At 40.3% G+C, this 21379-nt stretch overlaps 2 protein-coding genes across 3 annotated transcripts; one reads left to right on the forward strand and one right to left on the reverse strand.

Annotated features, from left to right (window-relative positions):
• The first annotated feature begins 303 nt into the window (after positions 1-303).
• Positions 304-13018, forward strand: xpnpep1 (X-prolyl aminopeptidase (aminopeptidase P) 1, soluble). 2 transcript variants are annotated; one of them, XM_088303495.1, is made up of 20 exons: positions 304-341; positions 1596-1720; positions 2063-2126; positions 2663-2767; positions 3708-3800; positions 4123-4266; positions 4595-4690; positions 5784-5865; positions 6525-6735; positions 8055-8144; positions 8278-8328; positions 9472-9530; positions 10195-10272; positions 10350-10421; positions 10488-10548; positions 10668-10737; positions 12043-12216; positions 12343-12419; positions 12504-12602; positions 12758-13018. In XM_088303495.1, the coding sequence occupies exons 2-20, from the start codon at positions 1604-1606 to the stop codon at positions 12875-12877; spliced, it is 1863 nt and encodes a 620-aa protein (XP_088159621.1). In that variant the 5' UTR covers positions 304-341; positions 1596-1603; the 3' UTR covers positions 12878-13018. The 2 variants fall into 2 exon arrangements, with proteins under 2 accessions (XP_088159621.1, XP_088159620.1); XM_088303494.1 differs by lacking the exon at positions 304-341 and adding an exon at positions 1288-1435.
• Positions 13019-13258: 240 nt separating this feature from the next.
• LOC148332494 (uncharacterized) lies at positions 13259-15575 on the reverse strand. Its single transcript, XM_088303498.1, has 3 exons — positions 15432-15575; positions 14269-14365; positions 13259-14084 (listed from the first exon to the last, which is right to left on the reverse strand). The coding sequence occupies exons 1-3, from the start codon at positions 15529-15531 to the stop codon at positions 13769-13771; spliced, it is 513 nt and encodes a 170-aa protein (XP_088159624.1). The 5' UTR covers positions 15532-15575; the 3' UTR covers positions 13259-13768.
• Positions 15576-21379: the final 5804 nt, after the last annotated feature.

Raw genomic sequence — 21379 nt, forward strand, 5'->3', positions numbered from 1 at the left:
TAATAGACTAGTAGTATTGTTGTTATTATTAGTAGTAGTAGCAGTAATATGGTTATTCTTACTATTTTTATTATTATTATTATTATTATTAGAATACATTTCCGAATCATTTAGCACGTAGCATAAAAGCTGCTTTATGAATGAAGACAAACAAAAAAAGGGGGGCGAGGCTCCATCCCTCCGCCGCTACTGGAACAAACTGCAGTCACGTGGTCGACGACGTCACCAGCGAAATGGCTGCCTTCTGTTAGTAAACCAAACCCTTAAAGACTTGTTGTTGACGTTTGGTGCTTGTTTGCCCCTGAAACGCAAGAACCACGTTCACAGGGCGAAAATACAGGGTGTGTATTCATTATTTTACGTCCTGCATGTGAGGTTATTTGGCCGTAAAGCGTAGCAGGGGTTCGGATGGTGGCCCAAATCGAGTCATATGGCGGATGCGGTCTGGTTTCGAATGAACGACACGTTTGCTCATCCCACGTCTGTTATTGGAACCCACACCATTGTTCTTTTGGGAAGCCGAGAGCGAATCTTAGACACGCTGTCCTGGGAGTTTAAAACATCCCGATTACGTTTTTTCCGTAGACCACGTTCGACTGCATTGTTTTGTTGTTGTTGTTATTGTTGTTATAGTTTTTTTTGAACGGCTGGCCTTAAAACGCACTCATTCCAAATGTAATTTAATTTTAAGAACATGTAAAGTAATTGTATATGTTATTAGTAGCCCACAAGCAAGCAAAAAGATGAGCTGTTACCAAAAATACGAGTTGCCAACTGAGAAACGTCAATCGCATCCGGAGCGGTTAACCAATCGTAACGCTCATCGATGTAAAATCCTGCAACGTGATTGGGTGACATTCGGCAGCTTTTCCGCATTGAATGGGTGTTCATTATTGTGGCCGAGCAGTGAGCCTACTTTGTTACACATTTTTTGGGGCTCACAACAATGAGTACACTTTTATAAATCTCTGATCCAGTGCGATCTTTGTATCAGAAATTATGTTGGTGATTGTTGAGATTTTTGTCCAGTTACTCAGTCTTTCTTACCATTCTTCAAGCACGCGTTGTTTTTGAGGACTCTGACTTGTTCAAATGTGTGAATGTGAATTGTGGTTTGTCTGCATGCACCCTGTGAGTGACTGATTAAACCCACAAAAGCACAAGCATACAAACTCCCTAAATACATGTTTAATACAAATTCCCATTTATAAAAACTGAATTGTACTGGATCGAATAAGATTGTGCCGGTGGTACCTAATGGAGTGTTCAGTATGTGCACTACGTTTAAGACTTTAAAGACACCTGTTGCTGAATCAGCATGTTACATGGGGTTAAAGATCGAAATGTGTTCTGTGAGCTCCACGTTAATAGACAGCCAGTTACCGTGAGTCACTCTCCCAGTGTTCTGAAGTCTTCATGTCCTCCATAATGTCCGGTAATGCCAGCGCTTCATGTTTTAATTGATAGAGACCAAATTATTGCGGCTGATTATATTTGTTCGGAGACTTTGCAAAAATCCAGGATGTTTCATGTGAATGATGTGTTATGCTCTTCTAGCTGAATGAAGTCAATTTCTGCCATTATTGTCCATTCAGACAGAAACATGTCTCCAAAGATCACAGGAGAGTTGCTCAGACATCTCCGCCAGGTGATGAAGAATTGTAAATATGTTTCTGAGCCACTTCAAGCCTACATTATCCCCTCTGGTGATGCCCACCAGGTAAGTCATTTTTACCTCTTTACAGGTGCGTGGGGCACAAGAGCTTTAAAAAACCCCAAAACAAAACAAAAAAAACGCGGCTTTAACGATCTCAAAATCGCATTGTTTGAGATTGCAATTATAGTCCCAAAACGATAAATTGTTCAGCACCCATTTTCTGCTTGTCTGACCTTTTAAAATGAATGAATTGGAGCTTCTAACCTTCCCCTCTCCTTGTGCTAGTCACAATGCGAGTAGGACAAATTGGCAAAGGTGGCACACGGGCTGAGGACCACTTTGCTCTGATTGTTAATGACGTGATCTACCCATGTTTTATGTTTGTATTGTCTCTGTGTCTTTAAGAGTGAATACATTGCACCATGTGACTGCAGACGGGAGTTTATCAGTGGTTTCAACGGCTCAGCAGGTACCTGTTTTTGATGGGGCACTTTGTGGAAGGCTACAGGGACTCCCTGCTCTGCCTTGCAAAGTTTATGCAAAGCACTATGACTTAAATATGGTTGCACAGAGCTTTGTTTGGCTTCAAGAACATTTTTTTGCTCATTGTGGGAAGTCAATTTGAATTATCCCGTTTCTTAATGAAAATTTTGAATAAATTTAATGGAATTGTTGTTTAAGGACAGTTTTTTTTTTTTTTTTAAATTCTTTTCCTAGATTTCAGCACAGTGTTAATGTTCAAACTGTACATAATGTTATAGTCGCTGACAAAAATTAAATTAAATTAAATTAAATTAATTTAAATAAAATAAAATTAAATTACATTGAATTAAATTAAATTAAACCTTTTAGTTTTATACAGTTGCCACAATTTTGATGAACACGTAGGCCTGCTACGCTGCTGTATTCTAATCTTGGTTATTTTGGTACTTGCTGTTTGAGAACCACTGTTGTAGAGACAACAGGAGTAGGTTTGGAGTCATGAATGGGAGTTGTGATTGATAGGTACAGCCATCGTCACAGAGCAGTACGCCGCCCTGTGGACTGATGGGCGTTATTTCCTCCAGGCCACCCAGCAGATGGACAACAACTGGACCCTCATGAAGATGGGTAACTTACAACTTCACGTGACTGCACTTATTAACACCCTGTATTAGATCATGAGTTGTGGTGACTGATAAGATTCAAGAACTATATTTTTTCATTTAGAACGATGCAAATCTATTTTAGGTTGTGATGTCAAATCATTCATGAACTTTTTACTGTGAAGTGATTAGCTGGGTACTCAACAGAGGAGGAGGTTTCTGTTGTTACTTATAAGGGATTCGGATATAAATTAGGGATATGATAGACTAACAAACAACGATTGATTGCAAGTGCATTCACATTTTATTTGAACAAAGTGCAAAAAAGCCCTTTAAGTTGAATTAAGTTGAATAATATTTTCCGCTCTCCAAAACAAACCCCAAAACAGTGCAACCAATATTTCAACAGAACTGTATCTGCTACATTTGCTTTTGTTTTTCAACATAATAATACAACATAAAAATTATACAATATAATAAAAATAAAGTGCAACCAACATCTTTTCAGTTTGACTTAACAATAGCTTTACGTGCCTCTACATTTACTGTTGTTTGCAATACCATGATATTTTTCCCCCCAAACCGAGTTTTGGCCCACACGCTGACTAAACAAAGTGGCGAAGCCTGAGGCTTTTACAGCGCTGACGTCATCTCACGCTGCTTCTGCAGTGGCAATGCTTACAAAGGAGCCTGGATCGTTGCCGTTGTCTGAAATCCAATGATGCCAGAGTAGAGTATGTGGTTGGAGAGGTGTGTCATGTTGCTGTGGTATTTTACATGATCTATATATATATGTGTGTGTATGTGTGTGTGTGCATAGGTGCATGATAGTTCTTTAAATCGATGTAGTACATGAATCGTTACACACCTGCTCACAGTGATAAAAGAATTGATGCATCTTTGAATTCAACAGCTAATAGCATAATAAGCCAAAATAATGTACTTTATTTTAAATTGTCATACAGGACTGAAGGAGACACCTTCTCAGGAGGACTGGCTGATAAATGTCCTGCCAGAAAACTCCAAAGTAGGGGTCGACCCTTGGATCATTGCTGCAGGTATTTTATAGTCTCATTTCACATTTCTAAATTCCCCCCAGGAGACGCAACCCTTAGCAACGTGGCAATGGTGGTCACCATAGCAGCAACAGAAGTTGTTCACATGCTCTTCTTGGTATGGACAGTTAAGGGCCACATCCACTAGTAGCACTTGGTGCTTTGCCGAGGCACTCTGGAAGTAAACCTCTTAAGCAAACAGTTCCAATTTTTATTTAGTCGCAATAAAAAACATGGATGCATGCTGTCTTTCTATTGAATGAGGCCTTGAGTCCAAACTTTTGACTGGTCCTGTTTTTTTTTTCCTTCCTGTGTTTCATGTCAGATCAGTGGAAAGCCATGTCCAAGGCACTGACCAGTGCGGGCCACTCTCTTATAGCCGTGCAGGAAAACCTCATCGATTTGGTGTGGAGTGACCGTCCGCAAAGACCTAGCACGCAGCTTCGGACTTTGAGATTGGACTACACGGGTCTGTACAACGCATGTCAATTAATACACTGCTCTCCCGCCAATTTAAAAAAATAGGGACCAAGCCCTGACGCGAATAAAAACCTGCGGGTAATATGGCTTTAGGGGAATGGCCTCAAATGTTGCTTTCAAGGGGAAGTCAAATAGTTTCGTTTTTCAGCAAATAACAGTTTCCAGAAGAAAATCTGTGAATGTCTGAATTTACGAGTAGTAAATTGCGACTCTGTGTCAACCATGTTTTTGTGCTTGTTTTCTTGGAATTGGATAAACTGAATTTCTAATACGTCATTAGATGAAGATTATGTAATTGACAATATCTTCCCTATTAGGTATGTCGTGGCAAGACAAGATCACAGCGCTACGTGCAAAGATGACAGAGAGAAAAATGTCCTGGTTCATTGCCACAGCTCTGGACGAAATAGCATGTAAGTATTTATTTCACGCGAATGACTTTAATTGCCAGGGTGTATTCTACATTAGATAACAATACAATTTACTATCGGCGTGCGTATGTATAGATGCGAGAGCAGGCTTTATTTGCAGCGTTGTATTCGGAAGAGCTATCGGAGAGTTTGCTAAGGTGAAAAAAATGTGCAATGCCACCACTTAGTTATACTTATTATTTATATATATATAATATATTATTTTCTATTGAATCCAAATTAACAGGTAAATGGCCAAAAATATTACAAATACCAGAATATAACTAAAACCAATTTATCATGCTTTTTATTGCAAATAAAAACAATACCCAATTGCAAAAACTGCATTTTGAAACAACAAAAGACAATTGTGATCTTGACAGTTTTTCATGCGTGCAGCATTGTCACATCTCTTGCATAAGTCAGCTTTGAAACACGATCACGAGCCAAGGACCCCGGGATGCACGGGCGTACCATTTCATGTCTATTTGAGCGCCTTGTTGACCGTGCCCGAAGAGCTCTTAGTTCTGATTGTCTGCTTGCAGGAGTCATGTTAATTACTGCGACTGTGATTGTCATCAGCTTCTATTTGGAATAAATGGACATTTTGGTTGAAGGGGAATTGCTCAGGCATCTGCGGAGGATCACTGATTAAAAAAAAAAAATCAGACGTAGATATGAATATTGCAAAAAAATGTCATTTATTTCAGTAGTTCAATTTGAAAAGTGAACTCGTAAATCACATGAAGTATATACTTATGATTATAGTTTCCAGCAAATTCACAATCTCAGGAAGTACAAAATTCTATGAGAAACAATTTAAAAAACATTTTAATATTAAAGTTACGTAGGATTTTGCCTGTGTTTAATGAATTTATGTAATATGAGTTTTACTTTTTGAATGGTAATTGTGAATTAAATGAACATTCCAATAATAATCGAACGAGGAGGCACATGTATTATATGCAACAGTCAAATGACTTAAGATGGACGTAGCCAAATACACTTAATGACCATTCAGAAAGTTTTTGAATAATTTCTTGTTGGAAATGCAAAATCATTTTGATGTTTATGGTGGTTTTCTTCTTGTGTCCAGGGCTTTTCAACCTCCGTGGCGCAGATATTGAGTACAACCCTGTCTTCTTTTCGTATGCCATTGTGGGCATCAACACAATACGGTTGGAATACATTTAATTCTTTCATTTTATTGGTCACAAAGCTTTGTTGTGCACGAAATGACAATTTAATTCAAACGTTTGTTACTGCACTGACTCCCAACCAATATGCCGTGGCACATTTGAGTGACATGCAGTCAATATTCGGATTAAGGTCAAAATTGCGGTTTTTGAAGTATTCGGAATAACTGCATAACTACATCAGTGACAGGCACAACAATTTACTGCTCGTTCACTGTTGTCATCAATAAGACAGAATGTAATTTTTGAGTAAATTAAGATGAGAGCATCATTACTTCAGTATATATTTTTGGTGACTTTGATGTGGTGGTGTGCCGCAAGTTTGTTGTAATGTAAAAATATACGCCTTGGCTCTAAGGTTGGGAATCATGTTTCAGTACTTTCATGTACATTTGCATGATTTTATGACATTTCCTCTCAGAATGATGTAATATACTGACGGAGGCAGTTAAGTTTCCCTGAGATGACCTGCTTGTTTTTTTAATTAAAATTTATGGGGCACATTGTAGTTGTCGCCACCTATTTATTACTTTGTTACTCTGCGTAGATGTCTTGCTTTGAGAGAATATGTTATTAAAAATAAATGAATAAATAAAACAAAAATTCAATCTACATTCTTTTTTACCTGAATCTTTCTGCAGGCTTTTTGTGGACATAAAGCGTCTCGCCGACCCAGCGCTGAGAGAACATCTGCAGCTGGACATGCCCAGCAAGCCTGAGCTTCACATTCAGACGTCCCCGTACGAATCGGTCTTCGCCGAGCTGCAGGCCATCTGCACCACGCTCGGCCACAAGGACAAAGTGTGGATCTGTGACAAGGCCAGTTGTGCTCTCACGCAGGTCATCCCCCAGGTGAGAGCGTGCATTATTGCATGAGCGGAAACGGAGACAGATTGACTGTCTACTTTTTAAAGATATACCGTATATTTTTCCCAATGCTGCGAAAAAAAGCTGCATATTAGATTCCATCAAGATTTTGTGTGGTATTGAACAAAAACCTTGACATGAGCTGTTAAAAGGCTCATTTTGATTTGTATGGCGATGTGGGTTTAGATTACCGTCATTATCTTTTAATGAGCTTTATTAAGTCCGTGTGCCTATGTGAGAACAAAGCCATTCCCAGACATCTCAGTTTCACGAGGGCGAGGGGAGGATTGGCTGTGGGGACGGTGGGTGAATTCCAACATACAGATTTTCATGAATGTCTTTTGTGACCAGCGATTCAAAGAGTTGTAAAATGTCTGCCTTTGCAAAATCAATTTTACATTGGCATTGTTGGAGCAGTATTCATTTGTTGGTAATCCTGACATAAATAATAATTTATTTGAAAATAATTTTTTGGGTGTGCGCACATTGGCAAATTTCGCAATAATTGCCTGTGCAATATGCATATCGTAAATACATGCAATAAGTTTATGTTTTTATCTGAATTTCACCAACCAGATGCTACCTTAAATATGCATCGCCATTCAATAGGTGAACACAACATACCATAAATAAATAAATAAATACATACATAAATAAATAAATAAGTTTTAGATGTATAAATAATCAATTAGTTAAGTATACATTGGGCATGCTTATTTTACCGCAAGATTTTTTTTCTTTTATTGGGTAATAAAATGTAATTTACTTTAGGTGAATGTTAAATACGACAATGATATCGATACCACAATATTCAACACCTGTAGCGCATATTTCAGGGTTTTTTTTCCCAATATTGTGCTGCCCTATTGAGCACAATACGGCGTATTTTTATTATTGTAGTCTGTTCGGTCCAACTGCACTGCATCATCCAAATATTTTGCCACTCGACGCGTTCCAAGTGGGACGGCTGTGCCTCAGTTGGTACAGTGGGTCATCCAGTGACCGAAAGGTCGCTAGTTCAAATCCCGGCTCCAAATGTTCGTTGGTCAAGACGCTGAATGCTGCCAAGTTGCCTCCGGGTCAGCATTGCAAATAACTTCAAACTGGTTAGAAATCAAATAAATAACACAAGTCGACCAAAATAGAAAAGGGCTCTTGTTTTAAAGCACTGCAAACTGCAACCACATTGCTAAAACATGTTTATTGCTCTCTGGCAGTGTCTCATTTGCCTCCACCCTTCTTTGTATCATTATTTTGTTTCATTCTTTTAAAACAGTAATTGTTTCCTTCTGCTTTGTACACAGGCCCACAGGTCTCCCATTCCCTATACCCCTCTCTGCCTCGCCAAGGCGGTGAAGAACACGACAGAGATTCAAGGCATGAAAACAGCCCATGTAAGATCGATCCTCTGGCTCATTTGGAATCCACATAAATCCATTCATGCATGGATTTCGGAACATTTTCATAAATTGCATCTCTGACTTTATTCATGCATCCGAACTAAACGTTCTGTCGTCTTCCTGACAGATCAAGGATGCAGTCGCTCTTTGTGACCTCTTTGCCTGGTTGGAAAAAGAGGTTAGAGTTTTATGTTTTTCGTCATTACTTCATATATCTGGGATATATTCGTTAAGAATCCTCAACAATGTCGATTGCGAGGTTGACCCTTAGTCTGTTGCTCAGTATGACACTTTCTGATTGGCTACGCTAAAACATGCCCATGTAACTGTCCATTCGTCCATTTTCAACGCAGCTTATCGTGACTATAGTTGATAATTGCCGTATAATAATAATAATACTTTTATTTGTGCCATCGCGACTTTCAATCGTCATTACTTCACAGCTACAAACCTACAACTTTTCTGTCATAATGGCATTTTGTCCTCACAACAAAAATATCAACGAAAATATTCTTTGCAAGTCTAATGAGTACTATTTAATAATGTTGTCTTTTTCTTTTCTAATTTGAAAAAAAAAAAAACAATTCAATGACAGTGAACATGACTGTGCATCTGACTACTTGCCTTTTTAAAAGGCCTCTACTTCACCCCAAACGATTTGCACATGACACTTTGAAGACTAAAGTTTATAAATAGATTTCATCCTCACAATGAGTAATTATCCCAATTGTTTGTGTCTCCTCTGACTAACGACGGTTGTTAACTATTGTAATAGTGTGTGCCCTTTTACAATTGCGTCAAAAGGAGAAGAGATGAGCACTTTACCCTGTTTTGCCGGTCCGTCCTCTGTCCGCGACCTGGGCAACCTTCCGTCAACGTCCCTCTTATACAGAAAAATAACCCGTCCATCCTCGTCCTTTTAAAGCGTGTCCGCCCTTAAATTTCACAGTCGGTCTAAAGTAGTGTTTTGGCGGATTACATATGCAAGACAGCCAGGGCATGTTTCTGTCAGTCCGTGAAATGGGCGTCCGTGGGTTTTTGACAATAAAAGGGACGGATGAAAAACCTACTTCTCATCATCCATCCTCTGTCCCCAAAATGGGTGGAATGCTCATCTCTGGTGGGGAGCCAGTCTTGCACGAGAATTCTTTATGGACGTGGGCCTAGATTTCTAAACATGCTGTGTTAATTATATCATGGTTGAAGTGGAATACAACAATTGCACGTCAAGTACTTCCTTCTCTGTTTTGTGCCCCGGTGAAACACATACAGTACATTTGACTGAATTTGCTCTCGTTTTGCCATCTTCTTCGTTTTTTAGATTCCAAAAGGCACTGTAACAGAAATCTCAGCTGCTGACAAGGCTGAGGAGCTACGCAGGTGATGCTTTTTCTTGAGTTTTTTTCAAACTTTATTCAGGATCTTAAAGGGTCAAATTCATGTCATACTGTTCAAAGCTGTCTCGTGAGAGTTTTCCCTGGAGTTATAGCGCCCTCTACAGAATGTAGGAAAACATCCATCTTTACTGCTTAAGCCTGAACGGATCTATGCACTCTAATACTTATATCGCTGGCAGAAGCAATCAGTTAATGTTTAGGATCAAGGGTGTTAATTAAAAAAAATGAATTACAATGTAATGTAATCCGATCTAAGACTTTGTTCGGATCCAAGGCAACAATTGTCATCAGACCCTACATAAAAACAAGAAATTTTAACCTGATCTGCTCACTGAGCAATCTGATACAGAGAGGATGAAAGTTAGACATTTGTTTGAGGCGACCTTTTTGGAACGGTAAAAATTTTGATTAATGTAATAAATCTCCCCCTCCGTGCACACATCCAACCGCGTCATGAAACAATTAACGAAGCTAAACTGCAGTGTCCCACTGTGCCGCCAGAGGGCGATCAATGTTCAGAGTATCAAATGATTTATACTATGCATGTTTAAAATAGATTAAATAAAAATGTCAATTTTCTTTGTTGCTTTCCACCAGTTTTGAATACCGTTAGGTAGCCCAAACTAATTCTGATTTGTCTTTTGCAGTCAACAGAAACATTTTGTCGGTCTTAGTTTCCCTACAATCTCCAGTGTTGGGCCCAATGCAGCAATCATTCACTACAGGTCAGAAAAGCCACGGGATCCGTTTGGGTTGCTGTTTGCTATTGCTTTGGGGGTGTTGACCTCTCTTGTCTTTGCAGGCCTCTGCCTGAGACCAACAGAACACTCACCATCAATGAAGTTTACCTCATTGATTCTGGAGCCCAGTACATGTTAAGTAATTGTTCACACACATCAACTTAATTGGCATGTGGTTTGACTTGTCTGCTCTTTGGCAGTGATGGCACCACAGACGTCACTCGCACCATGCACTTTGGAACCCCGTCTGCATATGAAAAGGTGCAATCAACCACAGTAAACAGGACATTCCATGCCAGAACCCAATTTCAGCTTGAACGATACTCCAATTACAGCACTTACACGTTTTGAACTGACGCCATTTCTTTGTATTCTTCAAGGAATGCTTTACTTATGTACTAAAGGGACATATTGCTGTCAGCGCTGCGATTTTCCCCAATGGAACCAAAGGTACTTTAACTGAAGTTTGACAACTTGTTCAGCATGCAAAAAACAGATCATTCCCGTTGTGTGAGGTAATAATTATTGTAAAAACAAAACTAAACAAAAAAAAGTGTCATAAATAAGAATAAGCCCCTGTAGAAATATTAAACATCGCCATTGTCTTTTGTTTTACGCAGGATGATGCCAAGAGCAAAACTAGTGGAACAAACACTGCTTTGTACTGAGTTTGTCATTTTGGAACACGCAATTCTCTGCTTTACACTCAGTTTCCAAATGATCAACACACTCCTTGCAAATCAAGACACATTTATGGTTATTATTTACGCTAATCTGCAAAGTCTCTGGCGACACTGTCACAGGAAAAAATGCTTTTGGATAATTAATTGGACAATCACTTTGCAATCAGTCTGAGCATCGTAAATAAGCCACAGGTAAGCTTTCGGTGCGGAGTACAATGGAGGGTGAGGTGAAGGAGGAAAGAGAGTAAGAAATAGAATTACTGAATGACATCAGAGCAACAACGTAATGACCCATAGGGATGACACCATGTAGATGAGGTTTCTTTTTTTCTGCTCAGGGAATTGGCTGGGGCATTTGGTGCGTGTGTTTTGACATGGATAAACACAGTTTTGTGTTTGTTTCGACGGTAAACACCTTGAATTTAAAAAAAAAAATACCAGAAATTTGGAAGCCTGTGTGTTTACAGAACGATGACGAAAGTTTGACCTCAAACTTATCCGACCCTAACCCTAACCACTAACCCCTAACCCTAACCCTAAACCCTAAACCCTAACCCCAACCCCAACCCCAAACCCCTAACCCCTAACCCCTAACCCCTAACCCCTAACCCTAACCCTAACCCTAACCCCTAACCCTAACCCTAACACCTAACCCTAACCCCTAACCCCAACCCTAACACCTAACCCTAACCCTAACCCCTAACCCTAACCCTAAGCCCTAACCCCTAACCCCAAACCCTAACCCTAACCCCTAACCCTAACCCTAAGCCCTAACCCCTAACCCTAACCCTAACACCTAACCCTAACCCTAACCCTAACCCCTAACCCTAACCCCTAACCCTAACCCTAACACCTAACCCTAACCCCTAACCCCTAACCCCAACCCTAACACCTAACCCTAACCCTAACCCCTAACCCTAACCCCTAACCCCAACCCTAACACCTAACCCTAACCCTAACCCCTAACCCTAACCCTAAGCCCTAACCCCTAACCCCAAACCCTAACCCTAACCCTATGAATATGCAAGGAGAATAACTGTGTGACTGTTTGACTATGACCGCCATTTTCCAGGCCATCTTCTGGATTCGTTTGCGCGAGCCGCCCTGTGGGAAGCGGGCCTCGACTACCTGCATGGCACAGGTCACGGCGTTGGCTGCTTTCTGAATGTTCACGAGGGGCCCTGCGGCATCAGCTACAAGACCTTTGCTGATGAACCTCTTGAGGCGGGCATGATTGTCAGCGATGGTATGGATTGACGACACACTGAGACTGAGACGAAAATCAATATCTATCAGAGCGCAACTTCTTTCTCATGTACTCATTTTTCATGCCTATCTTTTTAAATGTACATTTTTCTTGTTTAAATTGTAGAACCAGGGTATTATGAAGATGGAGCGTTTGGTATCCGACTTGAAAATGTGGTTCTTGTTGTACCAACTAAGCCCAAAGTAAGACTTGAATCTGAATGAAAACGATTTCTTCAACAATTTGTATGAGAATTATTTAAATCTGCATTCTTTGGTCTCCTCTAGTACAATTACAGAAATAGAGGGAGCTTGACGTTTGAGCCCTTGACTCTGGTTCCCATCCAAGTCAAGATGATGAACACAGAGCTGCTCACCCAGAAGGAGGTAAACGTCACCCACCATTTCAAACTCATACTTAAAAAAAAAAAGCCGAGAAATTTCTGTTTCTCAAGTAGAACATTTCTTACTTTACTAAAGAGCCGTCCGGACGTGTACCACATGAGATAAAAAGGCTGTTTGCGTGTCCTTGTGTGTGGCAGCGGGACTGGGTGAACGAGTACCACAGGACGTGCCGCGAGGTGGTGGGGGCGGAGCTTGAGCGCCAAGGCAGAAAGGAGGCGCTGGAGTGGCTCGTCCGAGAGACCCAACCCATCGTGTGAGGGACCGCTCCGGTCGGGAGTACTGTGCCACCCTCCAGTGCTGTGCAGTGATCGTTTGTATGTGTCTCATCTCCCTTCACGTTGCTTCTTTTTTAACATGACATCCAATCAAGAGTTTTATTAAAGTTCAATGAAAAAGAATCAATTTTTTGTCTTTGACTACTCAACTGCAAAAGGCATAATGTTCAAAAAATACATCTCTATGTATAAGGTTACTGATAGATCATGCAGACATGTTTTATGTGCCTGGCCGCTGCCGGAGTAGTTATATTTTGCTGATCAGGAGCCCGTATTCAAATCTTAATCACCTTTGTACTTCCACTACCTTATATGTATGCTATAAAAAACATTTTTCATTACTCTGAGAAAATGAACAATTCATGATAACGCGTTTCAATTTTATTTACACTCACCGCATGTACAACCAAATCAGTGTGAAAGAAAAATCCGCAGAAAAGCTGCACTATTGTATTAGCCGCATGGTCTTGGAAATCTTGGAAAAAAGTAGCGGCTTATAGTCCGGAAAATACGATATATGATTTATGATGCTGTTACTATTTGAATGCGGTACTGAGTTAGTATTGCACCACTGAAAGTGAAATTCAAACAGCACATCTTGACCTTTGACTCGCATAATTGCACGGTTCCCATGATGTATCGTTCCTAAGAGCCACAAACTTCCTTAATTTTTGTCGATTTGACTTCTCAATCCATCATTTTCTTGGCTGTCATGTTGTAATGAAACCATTACGGCATTGCAAAACTTTTCCTGCGACTCAGAAACACCGCAATGTTTTTGCAGCTGTGATGTTGATCCTTGCGACAAGTACAATTGTAAATTGGACTCTAGATTTTACACATATAAGAATGTAATGTGGCGTCATCTCTCTTCTAAAGCTGCATGTAAAAAATGGGTGGGTCCAGGATGACTCCGCTATCGGGGTCCTGTGCGCACTCCTCAATGGACGCAAGCGGTGGTCGTGTGATTTGCCTGGCCGCGTCCTCCTCATCCTCCTTGGCTCCCACAGGCAGCGGGTTACTATAGATGTAATAAATTCTGGAGTTGTCTTTGGCTGCATCTGCTCGCCGAAAGAAGGCCAGCGGGTTGATGAAACTAGTTGACCTCTTCACCGCCCTGACCGCAACTGGGTCCACCGGCTCCCCCTGGGTCACCGCACTCTCATACACTTGGGCTCTTTTTGATTGCCTGGGAAAAAAAAGAGGTTAGTAGCATTCAAAATGATCTGGTGTATTTGCAAATTTTTCATTCACTGTTGGGAACAGTTCAGCCTTGGTGGAGCTCTGCATTTTACTGAGCGACATTTTGGTGGCATATGATCTGATCATTATCGCATTGCTGACAACTAATGGTGTGTGTGCGTGTGCATCACCTGTTACGGTTGTAACACACACTGATGCAGTAGACGGCGGTGATGATGAGGATGCACAAGGCCAAGGCAATGATGACTATGTCGAAAACTTTGACCTCTGGGATGGAGAAAACACAAGGATATTGGTGTGTGTGTTATATCTGACCATAGATGTACAACTTGGATATTTGATGAACTGAAAAATATTGAAAGCTACCAGGCATTTATTCATTATCCATAATGTCCATCTTAACATCCAAGTACTACTTTCCTCTCACTCTAAGCCAATTTAGCGCACTAAGAAAATGAGTAGGACACGCTAGTTGACTGTGTCTTACTAGTAAACAATTAAAATTGACTAGTTTTCGACTAGTAACACTACTAAGCCCAACTAAGTAAGCATGTGTCACGTTACGTACTAGTTACCGCTTTCTTAAGGATAATTAATGAATCAATGCCCAAACTTTGATATCCAGCGAAACATTCTTGTACTAGTTGTGTGCTTTATTCTCACGAGTAGAACAGTTATGTGTTACTTGTGAAACATAACTGTTCAAGAGTTGACAAATGCATGCTACTAGTACAACACTGTACTCATTAACATCTAACACCTCACTCCTAGTATTTGTATCACGCAGATTTCAACGAGCGCATATTTTTGCCTCATTGCAAACTAACTAGTTGTCCAACGGTAATTGTTTTACCAGTGAGTACGAAGCATATACTAGTACTTTGTGCGGTACTTTGTATATGGACCTTAAACTGACTATGGACCTAGAAGTCTTCCTGATGCAGCACAGTAGTTTACTAGTAAGGATTAATTGCAAACTAGTCAGCCTATGGTTGTTCTAAGAGTAAAAGAAAAAAAAGTTGTTCTACTAGTGAAAAAAACATTACTAGTTGCATATTATGTCAAATACATGTTCAAACACATTCCCATAAAAAGAAACTTCCATTTTGTGATTTGAATGAAAATCGTAAACAAAGCTCTGTTCTACTGGACCCAGATTCAGCTCCATATGGTCCAATAGAATGTCAAGGTCTACGTCAGGTGTCACCAAAATGGTGCCAGGCTGCAGACACTAGGTGGCTACCGAGGGAGCAAATTTGTTATTCTGGAAATGTCAAATTAGTTGCAGTGTGGGGGGGGGGAAGTTTACATGATATAAAAGTGCATCACAAACCAAAAACTGCAGTTTTCATCTCCTCATCGTGCAGATCCAAAGTTGCGTTGAGATGAAGGCTGTGAGCTGTCATCACTCGCTCGTCTCGTGCTCCGCTCATGTTGCTCGCAAACGAGCAAAGCTGAGCTTCAAGCGCCTGCAATTGCAAACTTGGGCCATGTGACTCAAATGGCTTGGATGGGTTGCCATGGAGACAGCCCCCTCTTTTTGTCCCCCCCTCATTTCAACTCTCTGTTCTCTCTCTGCCCCCCTCCCTCATGTTTACTGCTCATTAATCGGCTCGAGCGCTTTGTTTAGGAGCGTTGGGGGGACTGAAGGGAGAAACTTGCAGTCTTTCAAAACTGCTCGTGATTTGTGCGGGCTCACAGCTTGCAGAGGAAATGTGAGAGTTGTGAGAGTTCGCGCTTTTTGTAATGTTTCGACTTTCAAGACGCTTACTCCCTCATAAATCGGTAAATCATAGGCAAACGAGTTGCGCTATTTTCTTGTCCCCATCTAATTTCTGAGGCTTCCGGGGCGATTGAAGGCATTCCTTCTCGAGGGGGACACGAACAGCGAGGCTTCCAAAAACGTTGCAAGTGCCAAATCATGCAGTCCAATGAAAAACAAAGGCAGCATTCTCCCTTCCTTATGCTTCATTTCCTGCATCACGACGCCATTTATCAAATAATTAGTTGAGCATCTAATAAAACGAGTGGTCTGTTTGAAACGACAAGATGCATATGGAGTTATTATGTATCTTTCTTCCTGCGTGTGCATATAATAACGTACATCCCAAATTAGAGTACCATTGAAAAAAATTATAAAATATATATATATATATATATATATATTAGTGCTGTCAAGTGATTTTTTAACGAATTAATCGCAATAATTTCAATAATTCTCAAAACGTATGCAGTACATTTAGTTCTGCCCTTGAGCACCACACTCCAGCAGTGTTGAACGTTGCACACAAAGCAAGATTTTTTTTTAATTTTGGAATTTTGAAGTGTGTTGAACGAATGAAATGCGCTATATAAATAAAGTCGTATCGTATATGTATAAAATGCATAGAAGAAGCTGCTGCAGGAAATGAATCTTCAAATTAATTGAGATTCACCTGCATATAGGAATTGTATTCAATTTAAAATAACACCATGATAGTTGTTGGGGGGTAAAAGTACGACAATTACTTCAATTAGTTTAATTAGTATTTTCTTGTCAAGCAATTGCACTGAATATTGTGATGAAAGGTTGAATATTTTAATTAAATCACAATGAAAGACACAGCGTATCATGTTTCTCTTTTAAGTTACATTTCTGCAGAACTGTTGTGAAAATAAGTGCTGATAAGATACTACACATTTCTGTTACCTTATCCAATTTAATTTATTTTTATACATTTATTTCTTTATTTATTTATAAATCATGTGAAGTCGACTTCAGAACCTATTTTAGTCTTGCTGCTCCAAGATAATCGTTGTGATTTGCGAGCAAGATTACACTTCACTAAGCACTCACTAGATGTCAGTCTTTGCTTTTCTCTCTTCTCCTCAGTCAGGTTGACGCATCTGTTCCTCCACACTTGACTGACTTGAGCGTTCCTGTTTTGCAGGGCAGCATCCAGTCTGGAATAACAAAAGACAGAAGATGAGTGAATGATGAGGCTGTGCCACACATGATATCGTGAGCTCGCATGTTGCGCGCCCTCAAAAGAAAGGCGGGGGTGTAGCCCTCATTTCCGAATCTAACCTAAAACTTAGTCCTCGTTTTAGCAATTCCTTTAAAACATTTGAAGTTCTCATTATGCGATCCTCAGCCGAGCTGCCGTTTTATCTTGCCGTTCTTTATCGTCCACCTGGCTCTTACTCCGGCTTTTTAGATGAATTTTCTGAATTCGTAGCTGATTTAGTAACTCATGCGGATAATATACTTATCATGGGCGACTTCAACATTCATATGAATCTCCCGTCGGAACCACTTACGGTAGCGTTTCGGACAATCATTGATATGTTTGGTTTCACGCAAATAATAAATGAAGCAACGCATATAAATGGCAATACGCTAGATTTGGTATTAACCCGAGGCTTAGCATCTTCAAAAATAATTGTATTACCATATACCAGTGCTATATCTGACCATTACTTTATCAAATTTGAAGTCTTGGCTCACTGTCATCGTTCTGACCATAATCAAAATTATAGCAGCCGTAACATTAGCTCCTCAACCATCGTTGCGCTCTCTGAGCTACTCCCTTTAGCAACTGCTTCGTTTCCTAATTATATTGGTACGATTGATGATCTCACAAACAACTTTAATGTCGCTTTGTTAAATGCGCTTGACTCCGTCGCGCCTTTAAAAACTAAAACTCGTCCAAAGAGGCTTACTCCGTGGTTTACAGAGGAAACGCGCGTACTGAAACGATCTTGTAGGAAGCTTGAGCGCAAATGGCGTGCGACCAAACTTGAGGTCTTCCGTCAGGCATGGTGCGATAGTTTACTAATATACAAAGAAGCGCTTAATTTAGCCAAAACTAATTATTATTCTAGATTAATTGTCTTACATAAAAACAATCCTAAATATTTATTTGATACCGTAGCAATGCTAACGCAACAGCGACCAACCTCGGATAGCTCTTCCTATTCAGCTCACGATTTTATGCAATTTTTTACTCAGAAGATAGAATGTATTCGTGATGAGATTAAAGACACTGTTCTTAAAATTCCGTCGAATTCCGCGATAAATTGTGTTAATAGGGACATTAGGGCTGATAACTGTCCGATAACCTTATGTCAATTTAAAAAAATATCTCTTGAGAGCCTAACAAAATTGGTTAGTGCGGCAAAACCGACAACTTGTGTGCTCGATCCGCTTCCTGGCAAACTAATTAAAGAACTGTTTACGACCCTAGGACCGTCTGTTTTAAATATAATTAATCTATCACTTACCACGGGTGTAGTACCAGCAGCTTTTAGGACCGCCGTTATCCGACCATTACTTAAGCAACCAAACCTTGACCCAGAGAGTCTCATCAACTATAGGCCGGTTTCAAATCTTCCGTTTATTGCAAAAATTCTTGAAAAAGTCGTAGCGCAACAACTTAATGAATATATGACTGTTAATAATCAATTTGAACCTTTCCAATCGGGTTTTAGAGCCGACCACTCTACTGAGACGGCCCTTGCTAAAGTTACTAATGATCTTCTCATAGCTATGGACGCCGACACCTCATCAATATTACTCTTACTCGATCTTAGTGCCGCTTTTGATACCGTTGATCATAACATATTATTAAAACGCCTTGAAACGTGTGTTGGCATTTCAGGTTCAGCGCTTTCTTGGTTTAATTCGTATCTGTCGGAGAGGACGCACCGTGTAATTCATGGCAATACGACTTCGGATCTTTGTAAGATCATATGTGGAGTTCCGCAGGGATCGGTACTTGGACCTCTATTGTTTAGCATCTATATGCTACCGCTTGGTGATATTATACGGAAATATAACATTAGTTTTCACTGTTACGCTGATGATACGCAATTATACATGCCGTTGGATATAACGAATCCCCGCGACTGCTATAAATTAGAGGCGTGCCTTGCCGAAATTAAACAATGGATGTCTTTCAATTTTTTGCGTCTTAACTCAGATAAAACCGAGATGCTCATCATTGGACCAGCGCGTCATCGGTACCTTTTCAAAGACACCACTCTGAATATCGATAAATGTAATATTATCCAAAAGGATTCAACAAAAAATCTCGGTGTTATATTTGACGCAACTATGTCTTTTCAAATGCACATTAAAAATATTACTCGAACTGCGTTTTTTCATCTGCGTAACATTGCTAAAATTCGCCCAATTCTATCAACGTGTGACGCGGAAATCTTAATCCATGCGTTTGTTACATCTCGCCTCGACTATTGTAACGCTTTGCTCTCGGGTCTCCCCATGTCGAGTATTAAAAGTCTGCAGTTAGTTCAAAATGCAGCAGCTAGACTCTTAACTAAGACGAGAAAGTTTGATCATATTACCCCGATATTAGCCAATTTGCATTGGCTTCCGGTCCACTTGAGATGTGATTTTAAAGTTCTGCTACTTACTTTTAAAATATTGCACGGCTTAGCACCTTCTTATCTCGTTGACCTCGTGGTACCATATGTTCCGTCCCGAAACCTTCGCTCACAAAATGCTGGTCTTTTAGTGATCCCGCGAGCCAAAAAGAAGTCCGCAGGTTCTAGAGCGTTCTCTATTCGGGCACCAATGCTTTGGAATGCACTTCCCTCAGATATTAGAGGCGCCACCTCAGTAGAAATGTTCAAAACACTATTAAAGACGCATTTATACTCTTGTGCATTTAGCTGAAATATTTGTTGGCCTGTTTACTGCCGCTTTTTTTTTCTTTTGTTTTCTTTTCTGCCCCCTTTTCCCCCGGCTGGGGGATTAGGTGACGGTGACCCACTAGGAAGTTTAAGGCATTGACCAACTGGGCATGCACCTGTTCCAGTGATGTCGTCTTCCTGCAGCGCGACATTTGATCAATTTATTTATATACTTTAGCATCTAATTTAATTATTTGTTGGCCTGTTTACTGCCGCTTCTTCTCTTTTCTGCCCCCTCCTTCCCCTGCTTGGGAATTAGGTGATGGGGACATGCTTTGAAGATTACGGCACTGACGAACCGGGAAGGGACCTGCTCTGCCGAAGTCGTCTTCATGCAGCGCCTTTTCTGATTTCCTTATATTTCAGCACTTCATTGAACTACTTGTTGGCCTGTTTGCTATTTCTGTTCTTTCTTTTCTGTTCCCAATTCCCCGAATTAGGTGATGGCGATTCACTTGGAAGTAGCTGTACTGAATTTACACCAACTGACCGGTACAAGATCGAAGGCTCATCTTCGGATATGCTGCCATGGATATTACGGCCCTGGATGAGGACCCACTCCACTGAAGTCATCTTCCTGCAGCACTTCATTCAATTGACTCTTATATTATCTCATCTATTATTGCATAGCATCATTGTATGTGTCAAATGTTGCCCAGTTGGCATCCATTGCAGCCTGGTCATCCTGGAAGGGGGATTCCCCCATCTGTGGTCCCTTCTCAAGGTTTCTCACTTTTCCCCTAATGAGGTTTTGTGAGTTTTTCCTTGCCCTCCTGGGGGTTAAGATCGGGGATGTCGATTGTGGCTATGTAAAGCCCTTTGAGACTGTCTGTGATTAAGGGCTATACAAATAAAATTGACTTGACTTGACTTGACTATGAGAAATCTCTGACAGCCTCATGAACGTTTTCAAACCTGGTTTGATTTTCACATCAACCCTGTGGCACGAAGCAGGGCCGAGCTGTTTTAGTTTTGAAGTGCTCGTGGATGGGATTATGATGGTGCGCTTTATTTCTGTGGACCAGACGCCACAAGACAACTCGCTACTATATGATTGGGAGCCTCATTGTTCCATTTAATACGAGACACCACTTATCGTCATTAATTTTAGCCGTGTGAATAAAAAGATGGGACGTGTTTTCAGGAGTAGCTAACATGTAACATGTGACCCACTTGGTTTGTGAATCTCAGTAAAGGGGGGGCGGGGTTTGCTTTCACATCAAGGAAAAGCAAAATATTTGTACTGGAAAACTTTCAGAAGTGAAATGAAGCCTCTACTTGGCTTTGTCAAATTTATTGAGATTGTTTCCAATAGAAATCGCGATGATTGATATCTACTGTCTTAATGCTTTCCGTCTGTTCCGAAATGAATGAGGGCTATTGCATCCTTTCAATGGAAAATGAATGGACCACTGAAGTGAAATGACACATGTCATTCGAGACACTCTATTTGTAATCATTTCAAAGAATTAAGAATGAGTGTATTCTATTCAAATGGGATTAAAATGGAGATTTAATAAAGGAACCACTATGATTATGATGGAAATTGAAAACAGATGGGGGATTAAAATACACTGCATTCATTTT

Source organism: Idiotropiscis lumnitzeri, chromosome 8 (genome assembly GCF_059441095.1).
Source record: "Idiotropiscis lumnitzeri isolate Australia: NSW breed Sydney's pygmy pipehorse chromosome 8, RoL_Ilum_1.0, whole genome shotgun sequence".
NCBI classification, from domain to species: domain Eukaryota; kingdom Metazoa; phylum Chordata; class Actinopteri; order Syngnathiformes; family Syngnathidae; genus Idiotropiscis; species Idiotropiscis lumnitzeri.